The 17313-nt window shown below is 46.6% G+C and overlaps 1 protein-coding gene and 1 pseudogene across 1 annotated transcript in view; one reads left to right on the plus strand and one right to left on the minus strand.

The window, feature by feature from the left end:
- Positions 1–1633: 1633 nt before the first annotated feature.
- The window catches only part of LOC126260968 (sialin-like), a 133304-nt gene continuing 117624 nt past the window's right edge, over positions 1634–17313 (plus strand). The window contains exons 1-4 of the mRNA XM_049958543.1: positions 1634–1717; positions 7446–7533; positions 9860–10095; positions 16778–17015. Of these exons, the coding sequence (XP_049814500.1) occupies positions 1634–1717; positions 7446–7533; positions 9860–10095; positions 16778–17015 (646 nt within the window). The remainder of the gene's footprint in view (positions 1718–7445; positions 7534–9859; positions 10096–16777; positions 17016–17313) is intronic.
- On the minus strand, positions 3755–3860 carry LOC126205211 (5S ribosomal RNA; annotated as a pseudogene).

Here is a 17313-nt window from a genome sequence, read left to right on the forward strand (position 1 = left end):
ACGGCACCAGAGTAGCCCTGCTGGGCGGTGTCCTGGTGTCAGTAGTAGCCCGCCCAGAGGCACACCTGATCTTAGCCAAGCAGACGGTGGCCAGTGGTCGCTTATGACACAGCAGGTGAAATGTGTGCCCGGATTTCGTCCCTCCATCATGTTCGAGCGACCACCGCTGCTTGCGAAAAGCGTCGATCTCGCCATGCGTCTGTACTACGCCTACGTCCAGAACATGGTGTGGGAACGCCCCACAGACCACTGCTGAAAGCAGAGACACACCACGGATTACATTGTACCGAACATGTGCAACAATCTGTCAAGACTTCTACCCGGCTTCTTGCAGGCCCAAAATGCGGCCCCGTTCAAAAAATGAGCTGTTCAACTGTGGGTATGTCAATTCTGACGCTGCAGTTAATAATAGAAGTAAGACTAAAGAAAAATCAAGACACAGACATAGGATTTGTCGACCTGGAAAAAGCGTTCGATGGTGTAAAATGGTGCAAAATGTTCCAAATTCTGAGAAAAATAGGGATAAGCTATAGGGAGAGACGGGTCATATACAATATGTACAAGAGCCAAGAGGAAACAATAAGAGTGGAAGACCAAGAACGAAGAGCTCGTATTAAAATGTGTGTAAGACAAGGATGTAGTCTTTCACCCCTCATGTTCAATCTGTACATCGAGGAAGCAATAATGGGAAAAAAGGTTCAGGGGTGGAAGCCGGCCGCTGTGGCCGAGCGGTTCTAGGCGCTTCAGTCCGGAACCGCGCTGCTGCTACGGTCACAGGTTCGACTCCTGCCTCGGGAATGGATGTGTGTGATGATCTTAGGTCAGTTAGGTTGAAGTTGTTCTAAGTCTAGGGGACTGATGACCTCAGATGTTAAGTCCCATAGTGCCTAGAGCCATTTGAACCAGGGGTGGAATTAAAATTCAAGGTGAAAGGATATAAATGATAGAATTGCTGATGACATTGCTATCCCGAGTGAAAGTGAAGAAGAATTACATGATCTGCTGAGTGGAATGAGCATTCTAATGAGTACAGAGTATGGATTGAGAGTAAATCGAAGAAAGACGAAGGTAATGAGAAAACACGTGGCGCCCACGTGCGCTAAATGTGGTGGCGCGCATGCTGCAAACTCGCGCTGCGGCGCGTACATAAAGAAGAGGACACAGGCCGCCGCAAGAAAAGTGGCAAATAAGGAAGAGGTTGCGGCCCCACAAGGACCGCGCCAACAAGATGTCAGCGAGGCTGGAGTCCCGCCCAGCGCCGCCGCCGATGACGCAGTGGCTGCTCTCAAAGCCGCAATGGAGGCAGAGAGGGCAGCCACTCAGAAGGAGCTCGTCGCCGTTCACCGGCAGCTCCAACAACTGAGGGAGGAACGCAGGACGGCGACGAAGAAGACACTCGCCCCCGACGCCACCCCCACGGTGGTTCGACAAGCAGGGGTAGACGCGGCGACCCAGACGGGTGTTCCGCCGCGGACGGACGCAGCAACACAAACGGACGTCGCCCCGGAACCTGTAGCAATACAGGAGACCGGGGAGACGCCCATGGACGTGGCACCGTCCGCCCCATGGGAAACACGAAGAAGAGGGTGAGAAACTGCGCACCGATGTCATCCCTTTCCCCGACAGCAGCAACATGCCGGTGGTGCTGAGGAAGATCGCCACCTTGCTGCGGGATGGGCGCTTCAACGCGCAGCAAAACCCATACCTCTTCGCCCAGGTAGAAGGAGGGGACTGACACCATGAATCCTGCAGGGCTGGCCATAAATCCGTAAGAGTACAACGGGGTGGAGATCGCTTCTGAACTGCACGTTGCAAGGCGGCCCAGATTTGCTCAGTTATGTTCATGTCTGGGGAGTCAGGTGGCCAGCGGAAGTGATTAAACTCAGAAGAGTGTTCCTGAAGCCACTGTGTAGCAATTCTGGCTGTGTGAGGTGTCGCATTATCCTACTGCAATTGCCCAATTCCGTCGGAAGGCTCAATGGACATGAACAGATGCAGTTCATCAGACAGGGTGCTTACGTTCGTGTCACCTATCAAAGTCGTATCTACAGGTATCAGGGGTCCCATATCACTCCAACTGCATACGCCCCACGCCATTGGGTCGCACACTGACACTTTTTGATAGCCCAATATTGAAATCTGCAGCAATTTGCGGAAGGGTTGTACTGCTGTCACGTTGAACGATTCTCTCCAGTCGTCGGTGGGCCCGTTCTTGCAAGTCTTTTTCCGGACTTGGCGATGTTGGAGATTTGATGATTCACCGGATTCCTGATATTCACGGTACATTCGTGAAATGGTCGTACGAGAAAATCCCCATTTAATCGCTACCTTGGAGATGCTGTGTCGCATTGCTCGTGCGCCGACTGTAACACCATGTTCAAACTCACCTAATTCTCGATAACTTGACATTGCAGCAGCAGTAACCGATCTAAAAACTGCGCCAGACACTTGTCTAAAAATAGGCGTTGCCGACCGCAGCGCCATATTCTGCCTGTTTACATATCTCTGTATTTGAATACGCATTCCTATACCAGTTTCTTTGGCGCTTCAGTGTATAACACCTCATTACATAAGCAGCAAATCCATTTAAATACAACAAACTCTGCTCCTTTATTAAATTTCACTGGTTTCTCTTCTTTGCCGTCAGTGTCTACAGTTCTTCTAATGCATTTAACCAGCCTTTATCTGCTGTGCGTATTAAGCTCATGCGATTTGGGTTTCATCTGTGGTTAGCTCGGAAGCGTGTAAATATGTTCATCTAAAACCGTACAGGTAGAACTAGCGTCACAACATTCTTTCTTCGTTACAATGAAACGATCTTCCCGTCTAGCTATTATAGTGTCTGCTTCCGCAATCTCGGCAAATAATTTTGCACACTTCTTTCTTACTGTATTTATCCCTGGGCAAATTCTCTCTTTGTTTCATAGTGTGTCCAAAAAAATTATTAATCCGAAATGCGACTATAATCTTCGGCCTACAAAAACATCGCGCTGTGCGCTCACTTACTGGAACTTCATACACGAGTGTAACGTAACGCATGTGACTATGTTTCTCGCGTTTACATATTTCTTTAAAGAGCGTTGTAATTTGGTTTATCACATTCTTGATACCCTTTCCTGAAAGAAATTCTTTAACAGTGTGTAGTTCCTTGTTCTTTCCTCGTCTACAAGGGGTACCTTAAACGTCATATGTAACACCCAAGTAAAAATATGCATACTAATATCGTGCCGTGTGATTGTGATTGCTTCCAACAGTTATTTCAGAGAGCGTAGGCTTTCTACACACCTTACGTGCATATTTTCCCTCCGGTCTGCCACCTAAAGCGTCGAGAAATTTTACCCTAGCTTTAAATTCGTGATTAATCCTAAATGAAAATTATGATGCGTGAGAATAATATAAGAAATATTGTTTGTTTAAGTAATTCACCAAACCAGTTTCGGTGGAACACCGCCATCTTCAGTGGGTTTCTTTATCCTAAAACATTGAAATATTACATCTTAATCTCATTAAGCAATAATTACTATTCGTGTACTGTTTGGTACCACTCCTCCTCCCGAACAGGCCATGAAGGCCCAACGGTACCGACTGGCCGCCGTGTCATCCTCAGCCCACAGGCGTCACTGGATGCGGATTGGAGGAGCATGTGGTCAGCATACCGCTCTCCCGGCCGTATGTCAATATCCGAGACCGGAGCCGCTACTTCTCAATCAAGTAGCTCCTCAGTTTGCCTCACAAGGGCTGAGTGCACCCCGCTTGCCAACAACACTCGGTCACCCATCCAAGTGCCAGCCCAGCCCGACAGCGCTTAACTTCGGTGATCTGACGGGAACCGGTGTTACCACTGCGGCAAGGCCGTTGGCCGTTTGGTACCAGATATATGTTTTTTTTTAATTTATTTTAAACACCCTCCGTTCCAATATTTGTAATACTACATGTACACCGTGACCATTACTGAACTATATGAAATAAAATCGCCAAAGCTTCAGAACGGTTTGCGTCAGGACGTTCAAACTGCACGGTTGGCCGCAGGGCATGATGGGAGTTAGTATGCGCGTATGGTTTGGTTTAGTGACGAAGCCCACTTTCATTTGGACGGGTTCGTCGATAAGCAAAATTGGCGCATTTGGGGGACTGAGAATCCGTATTTCGTGATCGAGAAGTCTCTTCATCATCAACGAGTGACTGTGTGGTGTGCAATGTCCATTCATGAAATAATCGGTGCGATATTCCTTGATGGCACGGTGACTACCGACCAGTATGTGAAGGTTTTGGAAGATGATTCCATCCCTGTTATCCAAAGTGACCCCGATTTCGACAAGATGTGGTTCATGCAAGACGAAACTAGGCCCCTACGAAGCAGCAGAGTGTTTGATGTCCTGGAAAAGTGGTTTGGGAACCACATTATGGCTCTGGGGTACCCAGAGGCCACTTGCATGGGCTTTGATTGGCCGTCATTTTCTCCGGATCTGAGCACATTCGACTCCTTTTTGTGGGGCTATATTAAAGACAAGGTGTACAGCAATAACCCCAAAACCACTGCTGGACTGAAAACAACCATTCAGGAGGTCATCGACAGCATCGATGTTCCGACACTTCAGCAGTCTTCCAGAATTTCACTATTTGTCTGTGCCTCATCGTCGCCGAAGATGGCAGGCATATCGAACGTGTCATAACCTAGATCCGAGTAATTGTAGGGATGATTACATGTTGAATAAACCGTATGCACGCCGACGTTTGAAACTAATTTACGTTTTTTTTTTTCTACATCTACATGGATACTCTGCAAATCACATTTAAGTGCCTGACAGAGGGTTCATCGAACTAACTTCACTATTCTCTATTATTCCAATCTCGTATAGCGCGTGGTAAGAACGAACACCTGTATCTTTCCGTACGGGCTCTAATTTCCCTAATTCTATTGTGGTTATCGTTCCTCCCTATGTAGGTCGGTGTCAACAAAATATTTTCGCATTCGGAGGAGAAAGTTGGCGATTGAAATTTCGTGAGAAGATTCCGTCGCAACGCAAAACGCCTTTCTTGTAATGATTTCCAGCCCAAATCCTGTATCATTTGTGTGACACTCTATCCCATATTTCGCGATAATACAAAACATGCTGCCTTTCTTTGACCTTTTTCGATGTACTCCGTCCGTCCTATCTGGTAAGGATCCCACACCACGCAGCAGTATTCTAAAAGAGGACCGACAAGCGTAGTGTAGGCAGTCTCCTTAGTAGATGTGTTACATTTTCTAAGTGTCCTGCCAATAAAACGCAGACTTTGGTTAACCTTCCCCACAACATTTTCTGTGTGTTCCTTCCAATTTAAGTTGTTCGTAATTGTAATACCTAAGTATTTAGTTGAATTTACGGCTTTTAGATTAGACTGATTTATCGTGTAACCGAAGTTTAACGAGTTCCTTTTAGCACTCATGTGGATGACCTCACACTTTTCGTTATTTAGGGTCAACTGCCACTTTTCGCACCATTCAGATATCTTTTCTAAATCGTTTTGCAGTTTGTTTTGATCTTCTAATGACTTTATTAGTCATGCATTAGTCATATGCAAACAGCCGAAGACGGCTGCTCAGATTGTCTCCAAAATCGTTTATATAGATAAGGAACAGCAAAGGACCTGTAACACTACCTTGGGGAACGCCAGAAATTACTTCTGTTTTATTCGATGGCTTTCCGTCAATTACTACGAACTGTGACCTCTCTGACAGGAAATCACAAATCCAGTCACATAACTCAAAAGGTATTGCATAAGCACGCAATTTCAGTACGAGCCGCTTGTGTGGTACAGTGACAAAAGCCTGCCGGAAATCCAGAAATACGGAATCGATCTGAAATCCCTTGTCAGTAGCTCTCAACACTTCATGTGAATAAAGAGATAGTCGTGTTTCACAGGAATGATGTTTTCTAAACCCATGTTGACTATGTGTCAATAGACCGTTTTCTTCGAGGTAGTTCAAAATGTTCGAATACAATATACGTTCCAAAATCCTGCTGCATATTGACGTTAATGATCTGGGCCTGTAATTTAGTGGATTATCCTACTACCTTTGTTGAATATTAGTGTGACATGTGCAACTTCCCAGTCTTTGGGTACGGATCTTTCGTCGAGCGAACGGTTCTATATGATTGTTAAGTATGGAGCTACTGCATCAGCACACTCCGAAAGGAACCTAATTGGTATACGGTCTGGACCAGAAGACTTGCTTTTATTAAGTGATTTAAGTTGCTTCACTACTCCGAGGATATCTACTTCTACGTTACTCATGTTGGCAGCTGTTCTCGATTCGAATTCTGGAATATTTGCTTCGTCTTCTTTTGTGAAGGCATTTCGGAAGGCTGTGTTTAGTAACTCTTCTTTGGCAGCACTGTCTTCGATAGTTCTCCATTGCTATCGTGCAGAGAAGGCATTGATTGTTTCTTGCCGCTAACATACTTCACACATGTCCAGGATCACTTTGGATTTTCTGCCAGGTTTCGAGACAAAGTTTCGTTGTGGAAACTGTTATAGGCATCTCGCATTGAAGTCAGCGCTAAATTTGGAGCTTCTGTAAAAGATCGCCAATCTTGGGGATTTTGCGTCTGTTTAAATTTTTAATGTTTGTTTCGTTGTTTCTGCAACAGTGTTCCAACCCGTTTCGTGTACCAAGGAGGATCAGTTCGGTCGTTTGTTAATTTATTTGGTATGAATCTCTCAATTGCTGCCTATACTATTTCTCTGAATTCAGGCCACATCTGGTCTACACTTATATTATTAATTTGGAATGAGTGGAGATTGTCTCTCATATAGTTCAATAATGAACGATGATGTGAGATGGGAGATGGTGAAATCGTATGCCGGCCCAAGGCCTACTTCTCGCGAAAAGCATCAAGAGGGCCGCCAACCTTAACGTCCCCATCTGATGGACGGTTCACCAAAAATGTTCAAATGTGTGTGAAATCTTATGGGACTTAACTGCTAAGGTCATCAGTCCTTAAGCTTACACACTACTTAACCTAAACTATCCTAAGGACAAACACACACACCCATGCCCGAGGGAGGACTCGAACCTCCGCCGGTACCATCCGCACAGTCCATGACTGCAGCGCCAAAGACCGCTCGGCTAATCCCGCGCGGCGACAGTTCACCATCAACAGAGTAGTCACACGCCCTTAATCCATGACACACTACGCAGAGGTTTCGTGTTTAAACGAGGACATTGGAGCAAAGTCTGGTGATCAGGAACTTTACATCACCACCTGTCCTCCCCTTGCCGGCTAAATACTGACAGTGAAAATATTTTCCACCACCAGGATTCGAACTGGTTTACGCACGGGACAAACGCCGCCACACAGCCATGCACTAGTGACCTCGGCCATGGAGTGTGAATAATTTTATAGTTTCGTTTTACTTTAAAATCATTGCATGACTCTTATATTTGTTGTCGTTTTTAGGCATACAACATGTCACCTGCGAAGTTATCAGCAGCTGTCCTTAATAAATATAAATGCCCCTCATACCTTTGCAGGTGTCATGCTGCATGTCGGAAAACGGCAACAAACACAGAAATCATGCAATGACTTTAAAGTAAAAAGGTAATGTAGAATTATTCAGACGTACGAGGGACGTTCAGTAAGTAAAGCAACCCCTATTTTTTGCCGGCCAATTTCGGTTGAAAGAATGTGGGACATGCTTTCCAAGCAGAGAGCTGTCACTGAGTTTCTTTTGGCGGAAAACCAGAGCATTCCAGATATTCATAGGCGCTTTCAGAATGTATGCTGAGATCTAGAAGTGAACAAAAGCACGCTGAGTTGTCGGGCAAGACCGCGAAAACCTGTCAGATTCTCGCGTGTCGGTCTGCCGTATGCACCGTCAGGAAATTGAAGAAACGACTTCAGCGCGTTCGTCGCCACAAAAACGCGGACGAACTTCTCCTTCTCCATGACAACGCAAAGCCTCACGTAAGGCTGCGCACCCCAGAGGAGCTTAGTACCCTCCCCGGATGGGGAGGGTACTGATGCAGCAGGATGTTGATTCCGACGTCAACCATTAGAGCGGTACCATGCTGGTTCAAAATGGTTCAGATGGCTATAAGCACTATGGGACCTAACATCTGAGGTCATCAGTCCCCTAGACTTAGAACTACTTAAACCTAACTAACCTAAGGACATCACACACATCCATACCCGAGGCAGGATTCGAACCTGCGACCGAAGCAGCAGCGCGCTTCCGGACTGAAGCGCCTAGAACCGCTCGGTCACAGCGGCCGGCTACCAAGCTGGTATACAGGCCCTTCCACTAAGGTGGCGTAAGGCCATCGCATTGAACGGAAATTAAGGCGAAAAATAGCGTTTTGTAGCCAAAAGAGTGGAGAATAATATGGCGCTTTTGAATCCTGAGTAAAACTAACCTGCGTTCAGAAAAAAATGTGTTACATTACTTATTGAACGCCCATCGTATCTCTGCAACTGAACAGTACACAGACAATATTTTCTCGCAACCTAATTAACAATTATAATTTTTCTTGCTTTAGTGTTAAGAGGCCCACTGAAGATGGCGGTATATCGCCGAAACTAGTATGGAGAGTTAAATAAGTAAAAAGTCTTTTTTATCCAGGCGGACCCAAGTCCCGTATTGTTTTTCGCAGACACAAACCAACAAAACAAGAGTTCAAGTTCAGATTACAATTATTGGGCACATTTGGTTAACTTTATGGCCGATGGCATTGTAATTCTGTCAGAGCAGCAAAGGACATGGAAGAGCAGTTGAACATAGGATATAAGATGAACATCAACAAAAGCAAAACGACTATAATGGAATGTAGTCTAATTAAATCAGGTGATGCTAAGGGAATTGGATTAGGAAATGAGACACTTAAAGTAGTAGGTGAGTTTTTCTATTTGGGAAGCAAAATAACATGATGGTCAAAGTAGGGAGGATATAAAATGAAGAGAGGAAATGGCAAGAAAAGCGTTTCTGAAGAAGAGAAATTTGTTAACATCGAGTATTCTGAAGAAGAGAAATTTGTTAACATCGAGTATAGATTTAAGTGTCAGGAAGTTCTTTCTGAAAGTATTTGTATGGAGTGTAGCCATGTATGGAAGTGAATCATGGACAATTAACAGCTCAGACAAGAAGAGAATGAAGCATTTGAAATGTGGCGCTACAGAAGAATGCTGAAGATTACGTAGGTAGATCATGTAAGTAATGAGGAAGTACTGAACAGAATTGGGGAGAAGAAGAATTTGTGGCACAACTTGGCCAGAAAAACGGATCGGTTGGTAGGACACATTCTGAGGCATCGAGGGGTCACCAGTTTAGTACTGGATGAAAGCGTGGGGAGGGGGGGGGGTAAAAATCGTAGAAGGAGGCCAATAGATGAATACACTAAGCAGATTCAGAAGGACGTAGGTTGCATTAGTTACTCGGAGATGAAGATACTTGCTCAGGAGAGCTCTCATGGAGAGCTCCATCAAATCAGTCTTTGAACTGAAGCCCACAACAACAACAGCGTGGGTTATATCATCCAACTCCTGTCTAGTACAAGTAATTAAATTTATACTGACATCTAAATAGCCGTAGTGGTACAATGTTTTCTGTTTTATGTCTGAGTACGGTAATTTTCGCAAAATTTAATTCTTCTGTAATTTAGAAGTATCTCTGACAGGGAGCTCGTCAGACATGTTGCCTGTCGCTACAGCAGCCGCCATCTGGTAGACTTTCCCCATTCAAGTTACAGATTCGGAATCGTGAACCAAATTTTAAGATGTCTAACAACTGCGATGTCTATCAAGTGTCTGTCTTCTCCTTGGAGTGAAGAATGTAAGATGTAGAGAAAATTCTGTGATCCGTGACGTCTGTGTCGCAGGCTGCTGGAAGACCCGGTACACCGTGGCTCTGCTGAGCCTCATGGGTCTGGCCATCAGCTTCATGACGCGCGTCAACATCTCGGTGGCCATCGTCGACATGGTCAACGAGACGGCGCTCGAAGAACGCGCTCTCAGATCCAGCGACGCCTTTCACTTTGGTGCAGCCGTCAGCAGTAGAGACGACCCAGATGTGTGTCCAGGAAAGCTGGTGCTGAAGAATGAAGCTGGTGGCAGGGTGAGTCATTCCAACCAGAGGGGAAACACCTCTGGGTTTTACATTGTCGCTCCGCAACTCCACGTAACGTTCCTTAGGGTAACCTAGTCACTCAGACGTCGCAGTTTGGTGACTGATATTCTGATTGGCTCATTTAATCATGTGAAGTTAAGGGAGAGGACAAGAATATGGAATCACTACAAGCGCGACATAGTCAAGGAACAACAATATAACTTAACAGTCTGGGACTGGGGAGCAATCATATAACTACTATGCCAGTTAAAGTGGAAGTCTGCGACCGGCAACCGATAACGTAGCTTCTCTTTGTCGATTATAGCGAAAAATCTGCAGTTCCTTAATGTATTGGCAGCGTATAATTTCGTGTACAATAGTAAACACGTGACCTCAAAATGATCATGTTCCACGAAAACTATTTGTTGGACACTGTAATTTTAGCGATTGTAATGATTCAAAAAGAATACCACAACTTTAAAAATGTGTATTTAATGAAAGAAACATAATATAACCATCTGTTATACATCATTACAAAGAGTATTTAAAAAGGTTTTTTTTTTCACTCAAAAACAAGTTCAGAGATGTTCAATATGGCCCCCTCCAGACACTCGAGCAATATCAACCCGATACTCCAACTCGTTCCACACTCTCTGTAGCATATCAGGCATAACAGTTTGGATAGCTGCTGTTATTTCTCGTTTCAAATCATCAATGGTGGCTGGGAGAGGTGGCCGAAACACCATATCCTTAACATACCCCCATAAGAAAAAATCGCAGGGGGTAAGATCAGGGCTTCTTGGAGGCCAGTGATGAAGTGCTCTGTCACGGGCTGCCTGGCGGCCGATCCATCGCCTCGGGTAGTTGACGTTCAGGTAGTTACGGACAGATAAGTGCCAATGTGGTGGCGCTCCATCCTGCTGAAATATGAATTGTTGTGCTTCTTGTTCGAGCTGAGGGAACAGCCAATTCTCTAACATTTTCTCTACATTTTCATCACTCGTTCTCGGCCGTCCAGAACTTCTCCCTTTGCACAAACACCCATTCTCTGTAAACTGTTTATACCAACGTTTAATACACCACCTATCAGGAGGTTTAACACCATACTTCGTTCTAAATGCACGCTCAACAACTGTCGTCGATTCACTTCTGCCGTACTCAATAACACAAAAAGCTTTCTGTTGAGCGGTCGCCATCTTAGCATCAACTGACGCTGACGCCTAGTCAACAGCGCCTCAAGCGAACAAATGTACAACTAAATGAAACTTTATAGCTCCCTTAATTCGTCGACAGATAGTGCTTAGCTCTGCCTTTTGTCGTTGCAGAGTTTTAAATTCCTAAAGTTGTGGTATTCTTTTTGAATCACCCTGTATCGTGTGCACTCTGATTTCACATTTCTGATTATGCCACTGTGTAATTCAAATATACTTTGTGTCGCTATTTAATGCTTGGATTACTTATCTTCCGAACATATTTATGTAGGAGGAGATGTGCGTCTCTTTAGCTGTCTGACTATGATCTGTCAAACTGGAAGTGGGCATCGACAACGTTATAATGCAAATAAAGTAGGAAAATCTATTTTAAAATTTATTTGTTGTGTGGTCCACATCAGTTGGTAATATCCTTTACAGAATCAGTTTGCAGCATATTATTTGAGAACATCAAGATACAAGACTTCGAGATATGTGAAACCGAGTGCACCGACGGATGAGGGAAACTTGGAAAGTGCTGCATCGGTTCTGTATTTGCGTCCATTACTCACACGAAGAGGAAATTGTATTCGTAAAACCTTCTATATCTGTAACAGCATTCTGACGAACTGACTGGGTAAATAAGGTGACGATATGAACAGAATGTACAAAGTACGTTCAGGTGGCAAAAGTCATGAGATACCTCCTAATATCGTGTCGGACCTCCTTTTGCCCGACGTAGTGCAGCACCTCGACGTGGCGTGGACTCAACAAATCGCTGGAAGTCCCTTGCAGAAATATCGACCCATGTTGCCTCTATAGGCGTCCATAACTGCGAAAGTGTTGCCGGTGCAGCATTTTGTGCACAAACTGACCTCTCGATTGTGTCACATAAACGTCCGATGCCATTCATGTTGGGCGATCTGGATAGCCAAATCATTCGCTCCAACTGTCCGGGGTTCCGGTGACATGGTGCATTGTCATACATAAACATTCCACCATTGTTTGGGAACATGAAATCGCTGAATGGGTGCAGATGGTCTCCAAGTAGCCGAACATAAACATTTCCAGTCAATGGTCGGCTCAGTTGGGCCAGAGGACCCAGTCCATTCCATTTAAACACAGCCCACGCCATTATGGAGCCACCGTCACCTTAACAAGGCTGACGACTTGTGTCCATGGCATCGTAGGGTCTGCGCCATACTCGAACCCTACCATCAGCTCTTGCCAACGGAAATCGGGACTCATTTGAGCAGGACATGGTTCCCAGTCGTCTAGGTCCAAGCAATAAGATCACGAGCACAGGAGAGACGTGGCGCTGTTAGCAAGACACTCGTGTCGGACGTCTGCTGCCAGAGTACATTAACACCGAAGTTCGCCGCATTCTCCTAACGCAGTGGTTCCCAACAGGTGGTCCGCGGACCCCCAGGGGTCCGCGTGCTATGCCAGAGGGATCCTCAAGATGCTGTTAGAATAAATAAAATATACAGGGTTATTACAAATGATTGAAGCGATTTCACAGCTCTACAATAACTTTATTATTTGAGATACACTCCTGGAAATTGAAATAAGAACACCGTGAATTCATTGTCCCAGGAAGGGGAAACTTTATTGACACATTCCTGGGGTCAGATACATCACATGATCACACTGACAGAACCACAGGCAACAGAGCATGCACAATGTCGGCACTAGTACAGTGTATATCCACCTTTCGCAGCAATGCAGGCTGCTGTTCTCCCATGGAGACGATCGTAGAGATGCTGGATGTAGTCCTGTGGAACGGCTTGCCATGCCATTTCCACCTGGCGCCTCAGTTGGACCAGCGTTCGTGCTGGACGTGCAGACCGCGTGAGACGACGCTTCATCCAGTCCCAAACATGCTCAATGGGGGACAGATCCGGAGATCTTGCTGGCCAGGGTAGTTGACTTACACCTTCTAGAGCACGTTGGGTGGCACGGGATACATGCGGACGTGCATTGTCCTGTTGGAACAGCAAGTTCCCTTGCCGGTCTAGGAATGGTAAAACGATGGGTTCGATGACGGTTTGGATGTACCGTGCACTATTCAGTGTCCCCTCGACGATCACCAGTGGTGTACGGCCAGTGTAGGAGATCGCTCCCCACACCATGATGCCGGGTGTTGGCCCTGTGTGCCTCGGCCGTATGCAGTCCTGATTGTGGCGCTCACCTGCACGGCGCCAAACACGCATACGACCATCACTGGCACCAAGGCAGAAGCGACTCTCATCGCTGAAGACGACACGTCTCCATTCGTCCCTCCATTCACGCCTGTCGCGACACCACTGGAGGCGGGCTGCACGATGTTGGGGCGTGAGCGGAAGACGGCCTAACGGTGTGCGGGACCGTAGCCCAGCTTCATGGAGACGGTTGCGAATGGTCCTCGCCGATACCCCAGGAGCAACAGTGTCCCTAATTTGCTGGGAAGTGGCGGTGCGGTCCCCTACGGCACTGCGTAGGATCCTACGGTCTTGGCGTGCATCCGTGCGTCGCTGCGGTCCGGTCCCAGGTCGACGGGCACGTGCACCCTCCGCCGACCACTGGCGACAACATCGATGTACTGTGGAGACCTCACGCCCCACGTGTTGAGCAATTCGGCGGTACGTCCACCCGGCCTCCCGCATGCCCACTATACGCCCTCGCTCAAAGTCCGTCAACTGCACATACGGTTCACGTCCACGCTGTCGCGGCATGCTACCAGTGTTAAAGACTGCGATGGAGCTCCGTATGCCACGGCAAACTGGCTGACACTGACGGCGGCGGTGCACAAATGCTGCGCAGCTAGCGCCATTCGACGGCCAACACCGCGGTTCCTGGTGTGTCCGCTGTGCCGTGCGTGTGATCATTGCTTGTACAGCCCTCTCGCAGTGTCCGGAGCAAGTATGGTGGGTCTGACACACCGGTGTCAATGTGTTCTTTTTTCCATTTCCAGGAGTGTATTTTCACAATTCTTTGCACACACATACAAAAACTCAAAAAGTTTTTTTAGGCATTCACAAATGTTCGATATGTGCCCCTTTAGTGATTCGGCAGACATCAAGCCGATAATCAAGTTCCTTCCACACTCGGCGCAGCATGTCCCCATCAATGAGTTCGAAAGCATCATTGATGCGAGCTCGCAGTTCTGGCACGTTCCTTCGTAGAGGAGGTTTAAACACTGAATCTTTCACATAACCCCACAGAAAGAAATCGCATGGGGTTAAGTCGGGAGAACGTGGAGGCCATGACATGAATTGCTGATCATGATCTCCACTACGACCGATATATCGGTTTTCCAATCTCCTGTTTAAGAATTGCCGAACATCATGATGGAAGTGCGGTGGAGCACCATCCTGTTGAAAGATGAAGTTGGCGCTGTCGGTCTCCAGTTGTGGCATGAGCCAATTTTCCAGCATGTCCAGATACACGTGTCCTGTAACGTTTTTTTCGCAGAAGAAAAAGGGACCGTAAACTTTAAACCGTGAGATTGCACAAAACACGTTAACTTTTGGTGAATTGCGAATTTGCTGCACGAATGCGTGAGGATTCTCTACCGCCCAGATTCGCACATTGTGTGTGTTCACTTCACCATTAAGAGAAAATGTTGCTTCATCACTGAAAACAAGTTTCGCACTGAACGCATCGTCTTCCATGAGCTGTTGCAACCGCGCCGAAAATTCAAAGCGTTTGACTTTGTCATCGGGTTTCAGGGCTTGTAGCAATTGTAAACGGTAAGGCTTCTGCTTTAGCCTTTTGCGTAAGATTTTCCAAACCGTCGGCTGTGGTACGTTTAACTCCCTGCTTGCTTTATTCGTCGACTTCCGCGGGCTACGCGTGAAACTTGCCCGCACGCGTTCAACCGTTTCTTCGCTCACTGCAGGCCGACCCGTTGATTTCCCATTACAGAGGCATCCAGAAGCTTTAAACTGCGCATACCATCGCCGAATGGAGTTAGCAGTTGGTGGATCTTTGTTGAACTTCGTCCTGAAGTGTCGTTGCACTGTTACGACTGACTGATGGGAGTGCATTTCAAGCACGACATACGCTTTCTCGGCTCCTGTCGCCATTTTGTCTCACTGCGCTCTCGAGCGCTCTGGCGGCAGAAACCTGAAGTGCGGCTTCAGCCGAACAAAACTTTATCACTTTTTCTACATATCTGTAGTGTGTCGTGACCATATGTCAATGAATGGAGCTACAGTGAATTTATGAAATCGCATCAATCATTTGTAATAGCCCTGTATATATATATATAATATATTTCGTATGATAACAGATTTTTTGTTTTGGCCGCTCAATATTTTTTGAATAATGAATATACAATGTTTTTTCTAAGCACCAAAAATAGAAAACATATAAAAGACTCTTAATTTGGCTTTTTTAGGTACTTGATATTGTGATATGACAAGGTACCAATCATGCTCGATGATGGGGTCCTCGAGAAAATTTTGTTGGGAACCCCTGTCCTAACGGATACGTTCGCGGTACGTCTCACGCTGATTTCTGTGGTTCTTTAAGCGTAGTTGCTTGTCTATTAGCACTGACAACTCTACGCAAACGGTGCTATTTTCGGTCATTAAGTGAAGGCCGTCGGACACTACGTTGTCGGTAGTGAGAGGTAATGCCTGAAACTTGGTACTCTCAGCACACTCTTGACACTGTGGATCTCGGAATACTGAATCCCCCAACGATTTCCGAAATTGAATGTCCCATGCGTCTGGCTCAGAGTCTCTTCATTCCCGTAATGCGCCGGCCGTGGTGGCCGTGCGGTTGTAGGCGCTCCAGTCCGGAGCCGCGCTGCTGCTACGGTCGCAGGTTCGAGTCCTGTCTCGGGCATGGGTGTGTGTGATGTCCTTAGGTTGGTTAGGTTTAAGTAGTTCTAAGTTCTAGGGGACTGATGACCACAGCAGTTGAGTCCCATAGTGCTCAGAGCCATTTGAACCATTCCCGTAATGCGGCCAGTCCCGCATCTCGTGGTCGTGCGGTAGCGTTCTCGCTTCCCACGCCCGGGTTCCCGGGTTCGATTCCCGGCGGGGTCAGGGATTTTCTCTGCCTCGTGATGGCTGGGTGTTGTGTGATGTCCTTAGGTTAGTTAGGTTTAAGTAGTTCTAAGTTCTAGGGGACTGATGACCATAGCTGTTAAGTTCCATAGTGCTCAGAGCCATTTGAACAATTTTCGTAATGCGGCCATAAACAGGTCGGAAACTTCCTCACATGAACCATCTGAGAAGAAACGACAGCTCAGCATTTTGTACCTTCTGTAAGAGATACCACCACCATCTGTATATGTGCATATCGCTTTTCCGTGACTGTTGTCAACTGTCAGTGTAGAGAATGGGTCTATGTGGGTCTACCACAGGTGCTGCAACGACAGAATTCTTGAAACAGATGAATGAAAACTCCTGCAAACTAATTAGAGAGAGTTGTAAAGCCGATAAGAAGGAAACAGAGCGTCAGCTACGGAAAAGATCTCGTAGCTAAGGCTCGAGGTTGCACTGTTGCAGAACGGGGAGTTCGCGTGGGACAAGCAGAAGCAGGGGGAGATCCTGGCGGCGTTCTACTACGGCTACGCGGCAGGTCACATACCTGGTGGACTGCTGGCTGACCGTTTCGGCGGCAGGATCGTCTTCGGGATCGGCATATTCCTCTCGTCCCTCCTCACCGTCCTCACGCCGATTTCGGCGTGGACCGACGCCTATCTTCTGTTCGCCAACAGGGTCGGACAAGGATTTACACAGGCATGTATTAGCACTGTTGACTTACGTGATCTATCTGCATATACCAGGGTTGGAACTTTAATAGTGGCAACTAATTATTTACAGCTTGTACAAAATAGGTACGTGTTTCAAAGTTTTACTGACCTTCAAAGTAGTCACCAGCATTGTGTATACCCCGCTGCCACCGATCTGGAAGTCGTAGGATACTCTTAGCAGTGCCAGTTGCGTTGACAGTTCGAGCTGCGCGGTCTATTGCCCGACGAATTTGTAGCAGTTCTGAAGCGAATGCCGTGAAGTGTTTCCTTCAGTTTAGAAATCGAGCT

This window comes from Schistocerca nitens, chromosome 1 (assembly GCF_023898315.1).
Source record: "Schistocerca nitens isolate TAMUIC-IGC-003100 chromosome 1, iqSchNite1.1, whole genome shotgun sequence".
In the NCBI taxonomy this organism is placed as follows: domain Eukaryota; kingdom Metazoa; phylum Arthropoda; class Insecta; order Orthoptera; family Acrididae; genus Schistocerca; species Schistocerca nitens.